This window comes from Mytilus galloprovincialis, chromosome 2 (genome assembly GCF_965363235.1).
Source record: "Mytilus galloprovincialis chromosome 2, xbMytGall1.hap1.1, whole genome shotgun sequence".
Classification (NCBI taxonomy): domain Eukaryota; kingdom Metazoa; phylum Mollusca; class Bivalvia; order Mytilida; family Mytilidae; genus Mytilus; species Mytilus galloprovincialis.
Genome location: NC_134839.1, coordinates 33,891,346 through 33,911,464, shown reverse-complemented (window position 1 = coordinate 33,911,464; position 20,119 = coordinate 33,891,346). Strand labels below are relative to the sequence as shown.

Genomic DNA, 20,119 nt, shown 5'->3' with positions numbered 1-20,119 from the left:
TCTTTCAATCAGGAAAATTAGTATCCCTGGAAAAATAAATGAATCCACAGTATATGTGTGTAGTCAGTCTGTCTGTCCTGTAGATTAGAGTGATTTAGAAATTGGGAATAGTCAATGAGACAAAAATTCAACAAAATAAACAGCAAGGGTTTAAGGGCAGATTGAACACAATAGTGCTGCATCTTGTCTGAAAAAGGGGTTTGTAGACCCAATAAGGAGTACACCAGTGGAAGTGTCTAGCCAGCTTTACTGACCAAGATTAATTTAATGTTGAAAAATAGAAACAATAAAGGTTTTACTACAAGTATGACATAAACTTAACATAATCAATGATCTATGACAGTAAGGTCAAAGTCAAATAAACCATGAAAGACAGACAGGTTACCATGGTTACAATAATTCCATACTCTTAATATAGTTTTTTCTTTTGTGTATTGTATCAAAGATACAAACCAAACCAAGAAAACTTCACATTGACCAATGAATTTGCTGATGAACCATTAAAAGGTGGTCAAGGTCAGGTGATGACAGACATGTGCACCATCCAATTATTCTGGCCCCCAAGGGTGACTGTGGATAGGAAATATGGTCACTTGGTCTTCTTCCGACCAGCAGTATAACGCTTGCCACTGTCATTAGTGGGGCGTCCGTTTAGCTGTGCAGCCACGTCCGGTCAGAATTGGGATGTTAAATCTGATGTCTCGTGCAAAGAGAGTGCTACGCTCTTTGCACGTTAAGAACCCTTGCAACAACTCTTTGAGGGGTGTTATATATCAGTATGTATGGTCAGAGTATGTTTCTGTGTGTAAGAGAGAGTTGTTCCCCTTTTGTCAGTAATTTGTATTTTTGTTTGTGACGTCATCTTTGTCTGATTAAAATGTAGAAATGTAAGCAGATTTGTTTTTATGTGTCCTGATGTAATTGCCTCCATCCATGCTACCAGAGCTACAGTATTCCCCTAGTCTGTAATATGGTGGAGGACCCGGGTATTTTTGTTTGTGATATCATCTTTGCCTGATTAAAATGTAGAAATGGAAGCAGATGTGTTTTTATGTGTCTGTATGTAATCGCCTCTGTCCATGCTACCAGAGCTATTCCCCTAGTCTGTATTAGGGGGTCTGTAGCTATAGATTGCCTGTTGCAAAGCAAAAGTTCTGTCCCTATCTAATATACATGTACCCTTATTCTCTTGTTTTCACAAGCTTTTGAATTGTTGGTTCTATATCAGTGCTCTAGCTAGAATACAAAAGGGGCAGGGTGCCAGTGGAGGCCAGGGCACTTTTTTATGATAGGAGAAGGCACTGCTCATTTCTTTTGTCTACTTCCCTGCGTGTATCACGAGTTCACATATTTTTTTACTGTATATATTGTCAATAAAAATGCATAAGTTGTTGTTATGATTATTTATTCTATAAAATTTGCATAAGAAAAGTCATTCATACTACATGTTCATATAACATGGCAATACACATTCATACTATTAACCAAAAGAGGCAAAATAAACTTACTATTCTCCCCCACCCCCTCTCCTTCCAAAAAAAAAAAACATAAACTGAACATCTCATAGTTTACCATACATGTACATGACAGAGTAGTTGTATTTCAAAATTTTCATCTAGAGCTTGGCCCTCAAACCTTTTTTTAATGTTTGTGTTTAGGAATATATTATTTAGTGTAGCTTCATCATGTTGATTTGTGATGAGAGTTTAACTACACACTTCCATTTTTGTAAGTTGATAGCTTGACACCATTCTAACAATGCATTATATTAATACATATTTCTTACTTGAGAATGTATAAAACATGGATTGCCAAAAGTATGATTATCAAAAATAAATTGCAATATATTTTTTTTGTATGTTCAAGGACAGTTAGTATCCTTAAGGTAACATTCTTATATAATTTTGTATTCAATTGGTTATTTTTTCCTATTTTTAGTGCTAAATACTATTTTAGGAGCACAATTTTGTAATAAGCTTTTTCAGGGGAAGTAACTCCAAAATTAATTTCCAACATGTTTACGTCTTCTTGTGGCTCACAAGTTGAGATGGATGATGTTTCTGTGAAGGCAAAGTTGATTACTTCAATTCAATTCTAAATTCATGAAAATCTTCATTCATACACTCTTCCATTGTGACTTGGAGATCGAAAAGAAAATGCCGACACATTCATCATATTTATGACAAAAAGGTACATTGTCTTAATTAAATTACCTAGTAATTAACACCTTTGAAGTCTTATCCACAATAATTGATTGTAATGACATGATTAACCTCGTTACCTGGGGGCAATCACCAGGTGTCATATATGTAATTTAAAACTTCTGATAAGAAATCGATGAAACAAAAGGCAATTTTACCAAAACGGCACAAGGGTTTTTCAGAAAACGGCGTCAGGGCAGAAGGGCGCGACTGAGGGCACACAGGGCACGGCTTAGGGCACCAAGGGCATGGCGTCCTTCTATTTTGGGCTAACGAGACCACTGTGTATTTTCTCTTATAAGTCTTATGTTTATGTATTAAATGATGAAATCTAGTTATTAGATTTTAAATTCGAGACAAATCCTTTCTGAAATACAAAAAAAGTTAGCATTTTCATTTGGTCCTGTCAGAACTTTATTTTCACTTTTGGTATTCAGCTAAATTTTGTCTTCGAATGACCATATTAAGGAAGAGGGAGAAAGATACCAGAGGGACAGTCAAACTCATAAATTGAAAATAAACTGACAACGCCTGGCTTAGTCCTATAACATATGACCTCTGGGGCATTATTTACTATTTCTATTTACTGTTTTGATATTTTTCACATTAAAAAAAAAATATGAAAATATCAGTATAAAAACGTTAAAATTTGAATAAGAAGTCATATGTTATAGGACTGACTATGCCTTGCTTAAAATAAAAGAAGACAAACAATAGAGTACATGACACAACATAGAAAACTAAAGAATAAGCAACACAAACCCCATCAAAAACTAGGGGTGATCTCAGGTGCTCTGATCTGCTTAAGCTTATTAAGCTTAGATCTGCTCCAAATTACATTTTGACGTCAAATCTTTTGAATTGTGATGTCAAAGTTTACGGGAACCTGTGTGGTTTTACATAATGGGGGACAAATTAGTATATGAGTGTAAATATTTCTATTGTCGGCTTTGGTCAGGTCATGTTTTTTCAAAAGCATGTATTTATTTTTTTCTTCTATATTTTTTTCTCAAGTATAAAATTATGAGAGAATCTTTGACTTATTATCATTATATTTCAAATTTGTTATTAGCATATAGTTTTTTTCATTTTGGTTCGTTCATTGTTCTGTCAATCGGGCCAGTCATCACTGTAACCCACAGATATCAAAATGCAGCTGTATGCAAATTTGGATTTCAATTTCACAACAAAAAAACAGACAAAAATATCAATTGCAATATATATTGATCTATAAATTAAATATACTATAATGAAGCGTAACTGTCAAATTGTGACACACATAAAAAACAAAGACATCTGCAATTTGGGAATGACAACACCTAAATACCTACCATTTATATTTTTACCGACAATCTCCTAATCCTCTTAGTCTTTTATTCCAGAATTGTTTAGATGGAGGGAAGTTTAATCATTTCTCGTAACAAACGAGATTAATGTAGATGGGATATTCCATATGATACTAAGGGGGGCTAGGTTCCTATATTAAATTCTTAATTTTAATGCTTATCTTTAGAATTAGGAAAATGTAATTGTAAGATACAGTTTGTTTTCATTATTAAACAAATATTTGCTTGTATATCAATTTGGTCTCGATATTTTTTTTTAAATATTTTGCCTCACAAATTGATACACCCCTTTAAAATTTCACACAACGCATTTTATACGATCCAATATGTCAGCGCCCATGAAAACCTAAGAGAAAAGAAATACTGAGAAAATATTATTCAACTTAAGACATTAAAAGAAAGGATGCCAGTACTGATGGAAAAACAGAAAGATATTTTCTTTGTAAATAACCCTTTTCAAGTTATAAGCGGTTGTTGGCAATGTACAACCGCTAGAACTTTGCCTTTGGATATATTTTTCTCTTTTTGAAGTGTTATATTTCTGCATTTGTGATAAATCAGTTCAAAAGTTTTATTGAAAGTCATCATGTCACCTAACATTAACTTACCCTCTTTACATCCAGGGCCGTAGCGTAATGGAGGCAAATGAGGCAAATGCCTCACTTTTGAAACGACGACCAAACTTTAGAAGTGTCTTTTTTTTTAATTATGTATTTTACATTATCTATGCGAGTTTCGAGTTACAAATTATCTACTGGCACACTACATACAGTGTGTCAAATCGGCAGCAGCGATTGCAGCTTTTACCATAGCGGTGACGGTAAAAAAAATAAGTGTTCCGAATACAAATCAAAATAAAAAAATTGAAACAAATTTTAATGTTGTTACAAAACTGTTGGAAGACGGGTTCTTTAAAGAGAAAAAAAAATAAAAAGGGTAACTCATGAGTATAAACACCCCCTATAAGTATGCTGGCTTATTACTTGGTTTATTTTTGAATCGATAAAGCTATAGTTACCAATGTTTACACTATCAACTCACTGAACAACAAATGTTAATCGATAAAATAATTCATTGACCAAAAAAATAATAATTATTTATAATTAATTTAAACAAAATCATGAAGCACGTTTTCTATGGAAGTCTTTAATGAATAAGGCAATTCATGATTTTTATTTATCTTTAATAAAAGTATGAAATATATTTTTGGTATTGTTTGAAAATATTTTTTCGTGGTTCTTTTTCTGATTATGATCAGCATTGTCTTGTTGTTTGCTAGCGTGCTACTGCGGTAGGTCGTGGGTTCAAACCCCGGTAGGTCAAACCAATGACTTATAAATTGGTAGAATAATGTGGCCAGGTTAAAATGTACATATAGGTTGATATGTCTTCCAGCGGAATGTTTACAGATAACTTGTGATCACTTGTGACATTAGAACGTCAAAAATCCGGTTAAGTAACAATGTTGATCTAGTCTTCTCTACCTATTCTTATGGTTAATGATTATGTATAATAAATATATCCTAATTGATGCTTATAACATGTTCTAGTCTTTTAGAAGCTTATAACTTGCTGTTGGACATAAATAAATATATATACATAAGAACGTGTGTTGAAGCTTTTCGATAGTACAGGTCACAGGAGAATCGGAAAGTTTTGATTGACCAACATAGATTAACTTTAATATTGAAACTTGTTTTGTTACTTACTAGGCTAGCTAATATAAAACAAACCCGCATTTTTGTTATTTTTTTTTTGTTTTTTTATTATAAATAGTAATGCTGAAATAAGCTTCTCCCGTTTCAGGCACCCAGAATGCCCCTTAAAAAAGGCAAAAAAATTGGTCACCTCGCTCCGCTAGGCGATTTGCCTCACTTTAAATAGACAGGCGCTACAGCCTTGACATCTACATCTACATGGGTAATCCGTAAAGAGTTGGTTGACTCATCACACGAATGTGTTAAAATTAAAGCTTTTATAACAGACACAACGATAGGCATACATTTACACAATATATATACAAAAAAGTGTGTAATAACAGAATAAAAATTTTTTTTTATTTTTAAATCACTTATTTGAGTAGCAAATTCAAAATTTTGTCACAAATTGTGATTTTGTAGTTTTACCAAAATTTTTAACACATAGGTTTAAATAATATCTTTTCATTAGTAAAATTGAAAAACATGAATTTTTTGCTTCTTTTTAGTAGCAAGGTTTATGCCTTTGATGCTATCATTTAGTTGCAAATTCTATTTTAGTTGAAAAAAATGCTATAATGACTGCTTTAAATAATGAACTGATACTTTCTTAACAGATTTTTCCCAGCAGTGGGAGTATTTTTCCTGTAAAGTTCAAGGTTTCATCTTTCAGATTATGTAATAAAATTCTACTGTTCGCGATAAAAATTTCACTGTTCAGAGGTGTTGAAATTAGTGGGGTTATCAAAATATGATTTTTGGGAAGAAAATTGAGGTATGATACTTAAACAGATGATTTTTATGTCATTATCCTAGATTCAGTACAAGGTCATCACCTGAAATGACCTGATCATCCTAGACAGCACAGATGTTTGTTCTGATAAGTTTAGAAACATAATTAGTCCCTGGATCATTAGTATTCTATATTTAAAGCTACAGTAAAATTAATTCACTTCTTCTAGTGATTATTTTGTACTACTTAAATAGGTGATTATTAAAGAAAGACAACTCTTGCTTCCAACCTTTATGGAAATAATGTTACTTGAACCAGTGATTTAGAAAATCACTCATTTAAGTAAGTCCCCTGACTGATAATATAATATCAAAAATTGCAAATGTTTTAGTTTGGTTTTTTTTCTAGGAAGAAGATGATCTACCATATGAAGAAGATATTTTACGAAACCCATATTCTGTTAAATGTTGGCTTCGTTACTTAGAGTTTAAGAAACTAGCTTCAAGAAATGTTGTTAATATGATATATGAAAGAGCTCTGAAAGAATTGCCAGGAAGGTAAATGATTAACAATTAATAATATCATTAATTACTAATTACTTATATATCTTACTTCATACCCAAATCATTTTGGATAACAGGCAATTTTTTCATTCGTTTTTTTAGCTAATTTGATGGTTGATTTCTCAATAAGAAGTTTGATATATTTTCCTTAGCAAAAAGAATGAATAAATTATTTTGTTCATCTACTTAAAAATTATAAAAAAAGTACATAATCTCTAAGCAAGACTTCAACTTATTAGACCTCCCAAGAAAAATTCAGTTGTAACAGTCTCTTATGATATTTTGTTACTGAGAAATAACTGTAAATGGACAATTTGACATGTACTGTATACTCTTCATTGTTTAGCTTTTCAGATATTTGTATGACTCTTTATGACTACCTTTGTCATTGTTTATTTACATTGTAGCTACAAATTATGGTACAATTATTTAAAACTACGGAGACGACAAGTGAAAGGGAAGTGTATAAATGACCCAGCCGTAGAGGATGTATGTAATGCCCACGAGAGGGCGCTAGTGTTCATGCATAAGGTATGCTAACTGGTGTTAATGAAATTGACAACTTTATTGAATGTAGAAAGCACTCAAAGAGGATTTTTATTTAACAAAAAAAGAAAATTATTTTTTTAAACATTAGAGAAAAAGATTCTTACATAGTTACTCGTGGATTATTGGATATATCCAATCTTGATAGTTAAATTATAAATTTTAAACTGCAGTGTTCTCCCCAGGATTTTTGGATAGCGCTGTGGTAAGCGCGTAATTTTCGACAATTCTCAGTAACTTTATTGCGGCGCGCGTTTTGTTTGTAATTGATTTGATGTGTTTTTATTATATTATGCTATTGATGTTTTCTCTTGTAATGATGTCCTCATCATGCTCATGATAGTTACAATGTACCCCTTTGTTTGTTAATGTTTTTGTCTGGATACACATGATATAGAAGAAGAGTCTTTTTTTTCCTCCATTGTAAATTCATATATTAAATCCTCATACTATCAGTGTATAAAACTGAAGGAGAAGTCTTTTTCCATGATGGGTCTACACCAGACTACCTATGTGAAGATTTCTTAGCACTAACAGGTAATGTTGCAGAACATGTAGGACCAACAATAAAGTCATTGTCAGCTTCTGTTTGGTTTTGTAACCCACTGTAGCAGTGTACAGTTTACCTTACGACGTTTGACAGGAATTGACATTTTTTTAGCATAAAGATTTCTCATTTGTCTGACCTTAAAGTTTTATAATATTTAAATGGCCTCATCCAAGCTGAACATCGAGAAAGTGAAATTTCTCAAGTCGTATCAGCTTGGGGTTTGTTTTTCTAATCATATCCTCTCAATTGTTTTCAAATGGTAGAATTTCTGACTAAACAATTATAAGTTTGAATAGGTGATAATTAATACTTCAAAGACTTGCTCATTTTCGGGGTTCGTATGCATAGTAAACCCCGGCAAATAATTTGTAACAAACCCCGGTGTTTGATCGTTTTTAAAATCATCGTTTGTTCAAAGTTCGTAAAACAAGTTTGTGAGTGTCGTCGGGAAATGCGGTCAATTCATTTCATCTCATTTCATTCATATATGCCTCTATATATTCTTTTAATTGAAAAAATAGATGTCAATGTCGAAATCTTTGTTTATTTTGATCTTTCAAAGACGCCATTTTTATTAGACTGGTCCAGCGGAGTTACTTTAATACAACAGAAATAATTCATTCAAAAATCGTAAACCAGTCAATCACGTGATCCGAAGAGTAAAATAAGCGGGAAATTTGAAAAAATGCGAAAAAAAATATAGCGAGGCGGTTGAGTGGGATAGCGCTGCGGTAAGTGCAATAGGACAGCGGGAAATTGAAATAGCGCTGAAAATCGCGGCGCTAAAACGGCCTGGGGAGAACACTGTTTAAAGTCCTCGCCAGGGTTTGACTTTAAAATTGATAATTTAACTATCTCGCTTAGATAAATCTGATAATCTATTGATATCAATATAAGAATCTATAAGTTACTGGCATTTTATGAATTTGGGCATTTAGTGAAATGCCACGGGAAAAAAAATGCCTCCATGTATGATTCAGGCTTTTATCATGTTTATGAATTAACAAATAGTTTTCAGCATTTTACAAAATGTCTAGAAAAAGTGATAGACATTTTACAAAATGCCTAAAATCGCTGTGTAAAATTAGGCCAATGAAATTAGAATAACAAAGCAGTTTATTCTTTGATAATTACTGAATGCAACACCATGCAAACAATTTATGTGAGAGGTTAAGCTAACTTTAAACCAGATTAAATCCACCATTTTTTACTTAAGAAAATGCCTGTACGAAGTCGGGTATGTGACAGCTGTTCTCCATATGCATTCGTTTGATGTGGTTGAGCTTTTGATTTTGGCATTTGATTAGGGACTTCTATTTTGAATTTTCCTTGGAGCTCAGTATTTTTGTGATTTTACTTTTAACAATCAATAACTGAATATACGTTCACACTGACCTAGACCTTGACAATTATTTATTTATTTCATTTTACATTTGAATGACAGTTCTAATCATTCTTGTTCTAACAAAACACTTAACGGTTGAAAAAGATAGGTCTTTGCAAACAACTCATAAATCAATATAAAAGGTTCAAAGAAACTTATGGCCTCAATGACCGAGTGTTCTAAGTCGAACTACTGTATCACTGTCAGCTAACACTGAGCTTGTCAGTTCGAATTGAACACATGGCAGGTGCATTCAATTGACTAGGATTTTCTTCTGAAGGTCCCAAGTTCTCTATGGGTGCTCTGGCTTCCTCGGCCAATAAAAACTGACCACCAAGAAATAGAACAATAGAGTTTAAAATTGTGTTGAACACCAATCAATCAATAAATCAATCAAACAAACATTAGGTCAACTCAGATCATTCAAAAGCTAAATCAAATCTTCATCAGATTGTAAAGACACAATTATCTCCCTACACAGTGAAATCCAGATAATTACAACTGCATCAAAAACAAACAGGGCTTTGTATGGTGGTATATAAATATTTTTCATCCCAGTTTTTATTTGAGACTTTAAAAATTTACTGGTAACTTTGATGTTCGTAGAAAGATGAACAAACAGTAATGTTAAACTATTAGCTCCTTTCAAAATGTTTTTTTTAATCCATCTACCAAAATAGATCTTGTTTTCTGTTGAATTTACTACATATATATCATTGACTGATGTCGTTCAATTTAATAATAATAATTACACATGTATAAAAGCTGCCATGAATTTACAGATGCCCAGAATATGGTTGGACTATTGTCAGTTTTTAATTGGCCAGCTATAGTTTAACCTTTGAGACAACCCTCAAATCTTTCCCATATTTACAAGTTCATACTTTTCATTACAGATGCCCAGAATATGGTTGGACTATTGTCAGTTTTTAATGGACCAGTGTAGAATAACTAAGACAAGACGTACTTGTGACAAAGCCCTCAGAGCTTTACCCATAACACAACACTACAGGATCTGGCCTTTATATTTGAAGTTTGCAAAAATGTATGATCTGCCAGAGAGTGCAGTAAGAATATACAGGAGAAATTTAAAGGTATATTTATTTAACATTTATTTTTTAAGAAATCAACTAGTATAAATAGGTCCTTTGGTTTTACATAATTTTTTATTTGGACCAAATTTGTTTAGAAAATGTACGTAGATTTTAATCTGTTAGTAGACAAGCTAAAAAGAGCTGTGTATGACCATACTTGTAAAATATATACATAAATAGCTCATGGTGCATGAATCTAGAATATATTTTTTGAATATCATTGATTTCATTGTAAAAGTGATATTCCAAATGGGGGGGGGGGATTTTTTTTTATGTCCATAATTGTAGTTGAACCATGAACATTTAGCATTGTTCCTCCAATTCATAAAATTGGCTTCCAATACTTAATACAATGCAATGTTTAGTTTTAGATCCCATTGCAAAATGAATGAATGCAATCTTTTCTCTTCAGTTCTCACAAGCACTTTGATTGTTAACGCTTTGTTTATATATTTCTTTTTGTTTTTAGTTACAAAAGGAGAATACAGAAGATTATATAGAATACTTAAAATCCATTGACTGGTTAGATGAGGCAGCTAAACGATTAGTTAACATCATTGACGATGACAGTTACATCTCTAAAGAAGGAAAATCAAAACATCAGGTATGACAAACAATCTACATTAGGGAGAGGAAAAAACTTTACATCTGGTAGGGGGAATAATTAACTGCACACCTGGCAGTTGAAAAAAAAACTCAGCTATAGATAATCTGCACATGTGCCATTTTTTTTTCCTTCAATCAGATAGAGGGTAATCTGCACACCTGGCAGAGGGAAAAACCTTTAGATCAGGTAGGGGCGATATTTTCAGAGCTCCAGATAAGCTGCGTATTTGCGTGATCATGCAATACAAATAATTAAAAACCCAATGCAATTGTCCATTGCAGGGTTCAAAAACCCAAGTAATTCAAAGGAAAACCCTATGCCAAAACCATGAGTTTTTCACGCTTTGATTCGCTATCGTTTGCGTTATTTACCCTTATTTGATCACGGTCGTCGCATAAATATTTTTTTATAATATTTATTATTAGAAATGTCCTTTCCTTCTAAAAATAGAGCCCTGCATCAGGTGGCTGAAATGGATCCCTGTTGGAATTTTCCGTTACTCAAAAGGTACAAGTGTTTATGAAAACATTTCGATCTTCTCTGCGTTTATCCAATTAGCGTTTGTCATGTTGTCATATTTTTTTGAATTGCTCAGGATTTATTTTAACATACAATGAATTGAAACGAAAGTAAATATCCGATAAAAATATTAAATAGAAGCATGTTTTCAGCTTCTTTTCGGTAGCTGAGGGAAAGTTTGGAGGATAACAAGACTCAGCTAGTGTTTAGGAAGTGTCAATCGAATGCAGGGGTGTGTTTGCGTACCTTAACAAGAACATTGCTATCTAGAACGATAAACATGGGGTTTCGTCAAGAATGAAATCAGTTGAAAAAAGTGTAAGGCAATCAATTATGACATAATATGTAGTTGGAAAGCATTGAAAACCGAAAGTTCTAATAAGGGACAACTTAACCCAGATTTATGTTGATTAAATTAAACAAAAACATTCAAGTATAATTTTAGTTTATAATATTATTTTTTCATTTTAGTTGATGAGTGAATACACATATCCGTTTTCTTACGTCAATGCAGCTTGACACTATCTTTGTTTTGGCCTAATTGTTCTGTATGCTTATGCTGGCAAGTGCAGTATAACATTGTCATTTATTTATTTGATGTTGCAGAATTATTTGTAAATGTAAGTTGAATGTGGTCTCCGTCATTAAACCACTCTATAAACCTGGTCATATTGGATCCAGAAAGTTTATAGTTACTGTCCAAGTAGTGATACCAGCTGCAGTTTATATAAGTTGAGAAAATACAAAACTGACAGAATGTTTAAAACGGGACACAAATTAAATGTACAATTTCTTCTCAGTGAATAAACCAAATAAAACAGCTAGCACATATACAGTTAACTCTCGTTGTCTCGAACTCGGTTGACTCGAAATTTCGGATGAGTCGAAGTTTTCGTGTGGTCCCGAACTTTATTCCATACAAAGGTATGTAATTCGACTCCTGATGAGTCGAAATTGGATGAGTCGAACTAAATTTACGGTCCCAAGGTTAACAAAAGCATTCAAAATTCATTTTTTATCTCGAAATTAATACACATATGTCAAAACATGACCTCCGGGATTTAAATGGATTGAATAGTTTATCTGACAATGCACGTGTAATTAAATTTCCGGTCACTGACCACTGTATTGATTTATGACATGCTATTTCCATGAGTGTTTACCTAAGATTATCTTTTATAGAATTTTGATAAATAATTAGTGATACATTGTTAATGTTCATGAAAAAGTATTTAAAATGTTTACAAAACAATTAATTTGTTATTTACACTAATGAGCTTGGGTGTGTATAAAGTGAGGATTATGGCTTCCGTTGATGATCACCTATAAACTACTCAAACGGCGTCTTTAATCTTTTCATATTTTCTTTTGAAAAGAAAAAGTGAGATAAAACAAAATGAATAGAAATCTAAATTTTCTTAAATCTCTTGTATCCGAGAATAAACAATTTTGTCAGCGAAAACCGAACTGAATAACGAAACTATCGATTGGAAATTACTCTCTTGGAAAAGCTATAGGATTTGTTTTAAATTGAAACAATTGAATAAGTAAAAATTATGTCATTATAATAATAAAAGACTGTGACATACAAATACATCGATCTGATACTAGAATATCGATCTCCTTGCCATATATTCACCCGGATTTATTTTAGCTTTATCAAGCTAAGCAAGAGTTGTGTCCCTTAGATTGTCGAACTTCCGGTGTTCGTTTGAGTCGAACTACGTGTATCTCGAAATATTTCTCTGGTCCGGCTGACTTCGACATAACGAGAGTCGACTGTACATAGAAAGAAACATGTTTAAGATGGAAAGACATCTGGGGTTGATATAATAAAATATCCACCATAGCAAGTTCTGATTGGTGTATGTTTTTAACGTCAGTGTCATCAAAAATGTCACTGGGGCCAATTTCTATTATACTGAATTGTCACTGAGAAAAATTCTTTATTATTCTATCAGATTTATGACTGGGCCCATTTCTATTGTACTATCAGAATCAACTGCCATGCACCTATCAATTACATTTCCTGTCTCCATCTGGGTATTTTTGTATTTTATTAAATAAGTAGATATAAGAAGAGGTAATATGACTGCAATTGAGACACAACAGTCACAATTTGTAAAAGTTTACCATTATTGGTCAAAGTACGGTTTTCTGCATGTAGCCTTGGTTTATTATGTGTTCAGTGTGAGCCAATGCTCCTAGTTGAACGCCATACTTTAATTTATAATATTTTACTTTTTAGTTATCATGACTTTGAAGGAAAGTTGTCTCATTGGCACTCATACCACATCTTATTATATCTATTGAATAAAATTTTATGTTAAAATGTTTTTATGGCCCCGCATTATGGCCCCGCAACGAAGTTGTCGGTGCCATATAGTTTTACCCTTGTTCTTCATTCAGAAATTCCGTCATTCTGTCATTCCGTCATTCCGCAACAAACCATTATACAGAGTTTTTTTCTAAACAGATTTTTGGTATGTGAGTTAACAATGATGAGTTACAGATCAAGTTTAAGTTTTGTTCCGCTCCGTTAATTTTTGCCGAAATTATGGGCTTTGGACTTTGATAAATTGTTGAAAATCACAGTTATACGGACTTTTTTTCTAAACGTTTTCAGATATTGGGATGAATTTTGGCATGTGAGTTAACAAAGATGAGTTACAGATCAAGTTTAAGTTTTGTTCCGCTCGGCTGATTTTTGACGAAATTATGGGCTATGGATTTTGATAAATTGTTGAAAATCACAGTTATACAGACTTTTTTTCCAAATGCTTGACAGTGAACAGTATCTCGCAGATTCACTTGTTTATTTATTTATTTCAGCTTTGGAATGAACTCTGTGAACTGGTTGCCAAGAATCCAGACAAAGTGACATCATTGAAAATTGAACCAATCATAAGACAGGGATTGAAACGCTACACTGATCAGATTGGTGTATTATGGAATTCTATGGCTGATTATTACATTAGAGGAGGACATTTTGAAAGGGTAACTATGATAGTTGTTGTCATGGCTATTTCGTGTATAAAAAGTAATATCACAAAAATACTGAACTTAGAGGAAAATCAATTTGGAAAGTCCATAATCACATGGCAAAATCAAATATCAAAACACATCAAAAACAAATGGACAAGAACTGTCATATTCCTGACAGGCATTTTCAAATGTAGAAAATGGCAGATGTGTAGATTTCCTTTGATCTTTCTTTATGATAATTTTTATATCATGCTACTTGCTTGAGATAGAAAATTATCCTCAGAAACTAAAGGCACTTGTGAACTTGTCAATGTTAACATCAACGATGTCATAAGCAATATAGCAATAAACAGATTATCAATGGTCATCAAACTCTAGGATGTTTCTCTGCCACATCTCATTTCAGGGCCATCTATAATCTATAATTCTTACCAAATAAGGGCATATACTATAATGAATCTGTTGAATCAAAGTGAAGATACTCATCAAAATGATAAAAATCTAATCATACAAATGAACCAAAAGACATGAGGGTCACCTTACTTTCTTCAACAATAGGCAGGTGTCTGCAGAATTTGCATCATCTTAATTGCTCAGCTCTATAAAAAAATGATCTGTCATTGAGATAAGTAATCCATTTTTATTTTTATAGTTTAATGTATGTAACTATCATATCTAATAATATTGTAATATGCATCAATTAATTAATCAATGATAATATTACAGGCTAGAGATATATATGAAGAAGCTATAGAGACAGTTTTAACAGTCAGAGATTTCACACAAGTTTTTGATGCATACGCAGAGTTTGAGAAAAATGTAATTGGTGCTAAAATTCAGACCATGGAAGAAACTGGAGCTTCGGAGGAAGGTATTTGTTACAGCTGTATAAAAATAAGATGATGTGGTATGATTACCAATGAGGCAACTCTCCACCAGAGACTGAATCACATAGAAGTTAATAACTATAGATCACTGGTTATATTTACCATACATATCATATTCCAATAATGTAAATCAATTAGAAAAGATGTTGGGTATACATAAAGAGGCAACAACTAGCAACAATATTAACCGAGACACATCAACATACAGTCTTCAACATTAAACAGTACCTTATCAATGTATGTAAAGCTCTAAAGAGTCTCAAGTCTGAAAAAAGTTTAATAACAGGTATGTCTTCTTACAATTAGCGATTGTAAATGAATTTTGAATTTGAGGTACACCCAAGTAGAAAAATACTTTGAATAGAATAAACAGATACTATATCTTATCTATTGCCTGTTAGTTCTGTTAGTGGAAATGAATTTAAGGTCCATATACCATATCTCTTATAAATTTGATTCATCCAATCAAAAGTCAATGGAACAAAATCCTCAGGTTTACTCGAAACAATAAAATGGTAACATATTTTAAACACATAACTTTTCGTCTTTTCTTCATTTAGTACCAGACCAATTCTGATTTCAAGTTTTGCAATTATTTTTCCACACAAATATAATTTTTAATGTGAAAATTTAATATGTATTTACATTATAATTGGGAATTGGATGACATACTTCTGACCAAATGATGTTTCTCATTTTCAGATGATCTTGACCTTGAACTTAGATTAGCAAGATTAGAAAATTTAATGGACAGACGATTACTTCTATTAAACAGGTATGGTGTTTTTTGCTTATCTACTTCTTATCTATTTTTTGGCCTGTTTAATGGTTTTCAGAAAAGAAACACTGCATGAAAAACATGTTGTTGTTGAAATAATAAAAAGTTAAATTTGATGGTCTAATTCTGTCTGTGAGTCTAGTTATTTTGTTGTGTGTATTTCTCATAGGTATAAATAGCAACAACAAAAATCACAAGTTTATATGTGTATGTATAAAAAAGGGACAAAAGATACCAGAGGGACAGTCAAACTCATAAATCGAAAATAAATTTACAACGCCTTGGCTAAAAATGAAAAAGACAAACAGACAAAAATTAGTACACATGACACAACTTAGAAAACTAAAGAATAAGCAACAGGAAACCCACCAAAAACTAGGGGTGATCTCAGGTGCTCCGGAAGGGTAAGCAGATCCTGCTCCACATGTGGCACCCGTCGTGTTGCTTATGTTATAACAAATCCGGTAAATAGTCTAATTCGATAGGTAACATTCATGAAAGGGAAGGGGATTGTAGTTACGTCATAAGGAACATATTCAATATCATTTGAGAAACAGTTATTCCATAACGCTCAACCAACTCTGTGGCGTCTGTAAAATTTACGAAGAGATGATTTCAACTTCACCATTTGGAACTCTTGCTACCTTATGAGCAGCAACCCTCTATCAAGAAAATCATGATAGGAAATGCTAGCACGGAAATATCGTATCAATTGGGAGATATATAAAAGGGAAATATAGTATCAATTGGGAGATATAAGGGAAATATTGTATCAATTGGGAGATATAAGGGAAATATCGTATCAATTGGGAAATATATAAAAGAACAACATTGATTAGTTAGTGGTTAAAAAAAATATGTTGGATGTATTTCACAAAAAACTACATTGAACAAACAGTGTATGCTTAATTGTAACATAAGTGCAACTAGTAATAGCTGTTACGAAGACACAACCATCACAATATAGAAATAGCACAAAAGAGTAACATAATTTACACTTCAAAATGAACGATAGTATGCTAATGAGACAGAATCCACACTTTGTACACAAATGGCACAAGCAAGTCATTTTATTTACAAGTAAATCTGTTTATGAATAACAATGTTTTATTAAGACTTGATCCACGCAATGTACATAAATATTACAATATAATCTAGCCATATTATTCATATTTATACTGTTTTTTTATTGACAGTGTGTTATTACGACAAAATCCACATAATGTACATGAATGGCACAAAAGAGTAACTTTATTTAAAGACAAACCAAGAGAGGTAAACAACTCAATAAATATTCTTTATCGTTTATCTATCTCGTAATTAAAACCTCTTTATCGTTTATCTATCTCGTAATTAAAACCTCTTTATCGTTTTAATTATCTATCTCATATTAAAACCTCTTTATCGTTTTAATTATCTATCTCATATTAAAACCTCTTTATCGTTTTAATTATCTATCTCATAATTAAAACCTCTTTATCGTTTTAATTATCTATCTCATATTAAAACCTCTTTATCGTTTTAATTATCTATCTCATAATTAAAACCTTTTTATCGTTTTAATTATCTATCTCATATTAAAACCTCTTTATCGTTTTAATTATCTATCTCATAATTAAAACCTCTTTATCGTTTTAATAATCTATCTCATAATTAAAACCTCTTTATCGTTTTAATTATCTATCTCATAATTAAAACCTCTTTATCGTTTTAAATATCTATCTCATATTAAAACCTCTTTATCGTTTTAATTATCTATCTCATAATTAAAACCTTTTTATCGTTTTAATTATCTATCTCATATTAAAACCTCTTTATCGTTTTAATTATCTATCTCATAATTTAAACCTTTTTATCGTTTTAAATATCTATCTCATATTAAAACCTCTTTATCGGTTTAATTATCTATCTCATATTAAAACCTATTTATCGTTATAATTATCTATCTCGTAATTAAAACCTTTTTATCGTTTTAATTATCTACCTCATAATTAAAACCTTTTTATCGTTTTAATTATCTATCTCATATTAAAACCTCTTTATCGTTTTAATTATCTATCTCATATTAAAACCTCTTTATCGTTTAAATTATCTATCTCATATTAAAACCTCTTTATCGTTTTTATTATCTATCTCATATTAAAACCTCTTTATCGTTTTAATTATCTATCTCATAATTAAAACCATTTTATCGTTTTAATTATCTATCTCATATTAAAACCTCTTTATCGTTTTAATTATCTATCTCATAATTAAAACCTTTTTATCGTTTTAAATATCTATCTCATATTAAAACCTCTTTATCGGTTTAATTATCTATCTCATATTAAAACCTCTTTATCGTTATAATTATCTATCTCGTAATTAAAACTTTTTTATCATTTTTATTATCTATCTCATATTAAAACCTCTTTATCGTTTTAATTATCTATCTCATAATTAAAACCTTTTTATCGTTATAATTATCTATCTCATATTAAAACCTCTTTATCGTTTTAATTATCTATCTCATATTAAAACCTCTTTATCGTTTTAATTATCTATCTCATATTAAAACCTCTTTATCGTTTTAATTATCTATCTCATATTAAAACCTCTTTATCGTTTTTATACGACCGCAAAATTTGAAAAATTTTTCGTCGTATATTGCTATCACGTTGGCGTCGTCGTCTGCGTCGTCGTCGTCGTCGTCGTCGTTGTCGTCTGCGTCGTCGTCCGAATACTTTTAGTTTTCGCACTCTAACTTTAGTAAAAGTGAATGGAAATCTATGAAATTTTAACACAAGGTTTATGACCACAAAAGGAAGGTTGGTATTGATTTTGGGAGTTTTGGTCCCATCATTTTAGGAATTAGTGGCCAAAAAGGGCCCAAATAAGCATTTTCTTGGTTTTCGCACTATAACTTTAGTTTAAGTTAATAGAAATCTGTGAAATTTTGACACAAGGTTTATGACCACAAAAGAACGGTTGGGATTGATTTTGGGAGTTTTGGTTTCAACAGTTGAGGAATTAGGGGCCAAAAAAGGGCCCAAATAAGCATTATTCTTGGTTTTCGCACAATAACTTTAGTTTAAGTAAATAGAAATCAATGAAATTTAAACACAATGTTAATGACTACAAAAGGAAGGTTGGTATTGATTTTGGGAGTTTAGGTCCCAACAGTTTAGGAATTAGGGGCCAAAAAGGGACCCAAATAAGCATTTTTCTTTGTTTTCGCACCATAACGTTAGTATAAGTAAATAGAAATCTATGAAATTTAAACACAAGGTTTATGACCATAAAAGGAAGGTTGGTATTGATTTTGGGAGTTTTGGTCCCAACAGAATAAGGGGCCCAAAGGGTCCAAAATTAAACTTTGTTTGATTTCATCAAAATTGAATAATTGGGGTTCTTTGATATGCCTAATCTAACTGTCATGACTGTGTATGTAGATTCTTAACTTTTGGTCCCGTTTTCAAATTGGTCTACATTAAGGTCCAAAGGGTCCAAAATTAAACTTAGTTTGATTTTGACAAAAAATGAATCAGTTAGGTTCTTTGATATGCTGAATCTAAAAATGTACTTAGATTCTTGATTATTGGCCCAGTTTTCAAGTTGGTCCAAATCGGGGTCCAAAATTAAACTTTGTTTGATTTCATCAAAAATTGAATAAATGGGGTTCTTTGATATACCAAATCTAACTGTGTATGTAGATTCTTCATTTTTGGTCCTGTTTTCAAATTGGTCTACACTAAAGTCCAAAGGGTAAAAAATTAAACTTAGTCTGATTTTAACAAAAATTGAAATCTTGGGGTTCTTTGATATGCTGAATCCAAAAATGTACTTAGATTTTTTATTATGGGCCCAGTTTTCAAGTTGGTCCAAATCAGGATCTAAAATTATTATATTAAGTATTGTGCAATAGCAAGTCTTTTCAATTGCACAGTATTGCGCAATGGCAAGAAATATCTAATTGCACAATATTGTGAAATAGCAAATTTTTTTTAAATTAGAGTTATCTTTCTTTGTCCAGAATAGTAAGCAAGAAATATCTAATTGCAAAATATTGTGCAATAGCAAGATTTTTTTTTAATTGGAGTTATCTTTCTTTGTCCAGAATCAACTTAAATCTTTGTTATATACAATGTATATTCACTTTTTACTACCAACTGATAAATTAGAATAATCTTTACCATTCAGTGATAACAAGCAGTTTTTTTACATCTTAATATTTTATGATTTATTTAAAT

The 20,119-nt window shown here is 31.7% G+C and overlaps 2 protein-coding genes across 5 annotated transcripts in view; one reads left to right on the top strand and one right to left on the bottom strand.

Annotated features, from left to right (window-relative positions):
- Positions 1-3,647, bottom strand: part of LOC143063435 (G-protein-signaling modulator 2-like) — a 52,432-nt gene extending 48,785 nt beyond the window's left edge. The window contains exon 1 of the mRNA XM_076235588.1: positions 3,533-3,647. The gene's annotated coding sequence lies outside the window, so the exon portion shown is untranslated. The remainder of the gene's footprint in view (positions 1-3,532) is intronic.
- Positions 3,648-3,856: 209 nt separating this feature from the next.
- Positions 3,857-20,119, top strand: part of LOC143063434 (pre-mRNA-splicing factor SYF1-like) — a 46,961-nt gene continuing 30,698 nt past the window's right edge. For all 4 annotated transcript variants that reach the window (XM_076235587.1, XM_076235586.1, XM_076235585.1 and 1 more), the window contains exons 1-9: positions 3,857-3,989; positions 6,386-6,534; positions 6,948-7,071; positions 9,917-10,114; positions 10,584-10,718; positions 14,073-14,237; positions 14,952-15,096; positions 15,815-15,887; positions 17,087-17,165. In XM_076235587.1, the coding sequence (XP_076091702.1) occupies positions 3,951-3,989; positions 6,386-6,534; positions 6,948-7,071; positions 9,917-10,114; positions 10,584-10,718; positions 14,073-14,237; positions 14,952-15,096; positions 15,815-15,887; positions 17,087-17,165 (1,107 nt within the window). In that variant the 5' untranslated portion in view covers positions 3,857-3,950. The remainder of the gene's footprint in view (positions 3,990-6,385; positions 6,535-6,947; positions 7,072-9,916; positions 10,115-10,583; positions 10,719-14,072; positions 14,238-14,951; positions 15,097-15,814; positions 15,888-17,086; positions 17,166-20,119) is intronic.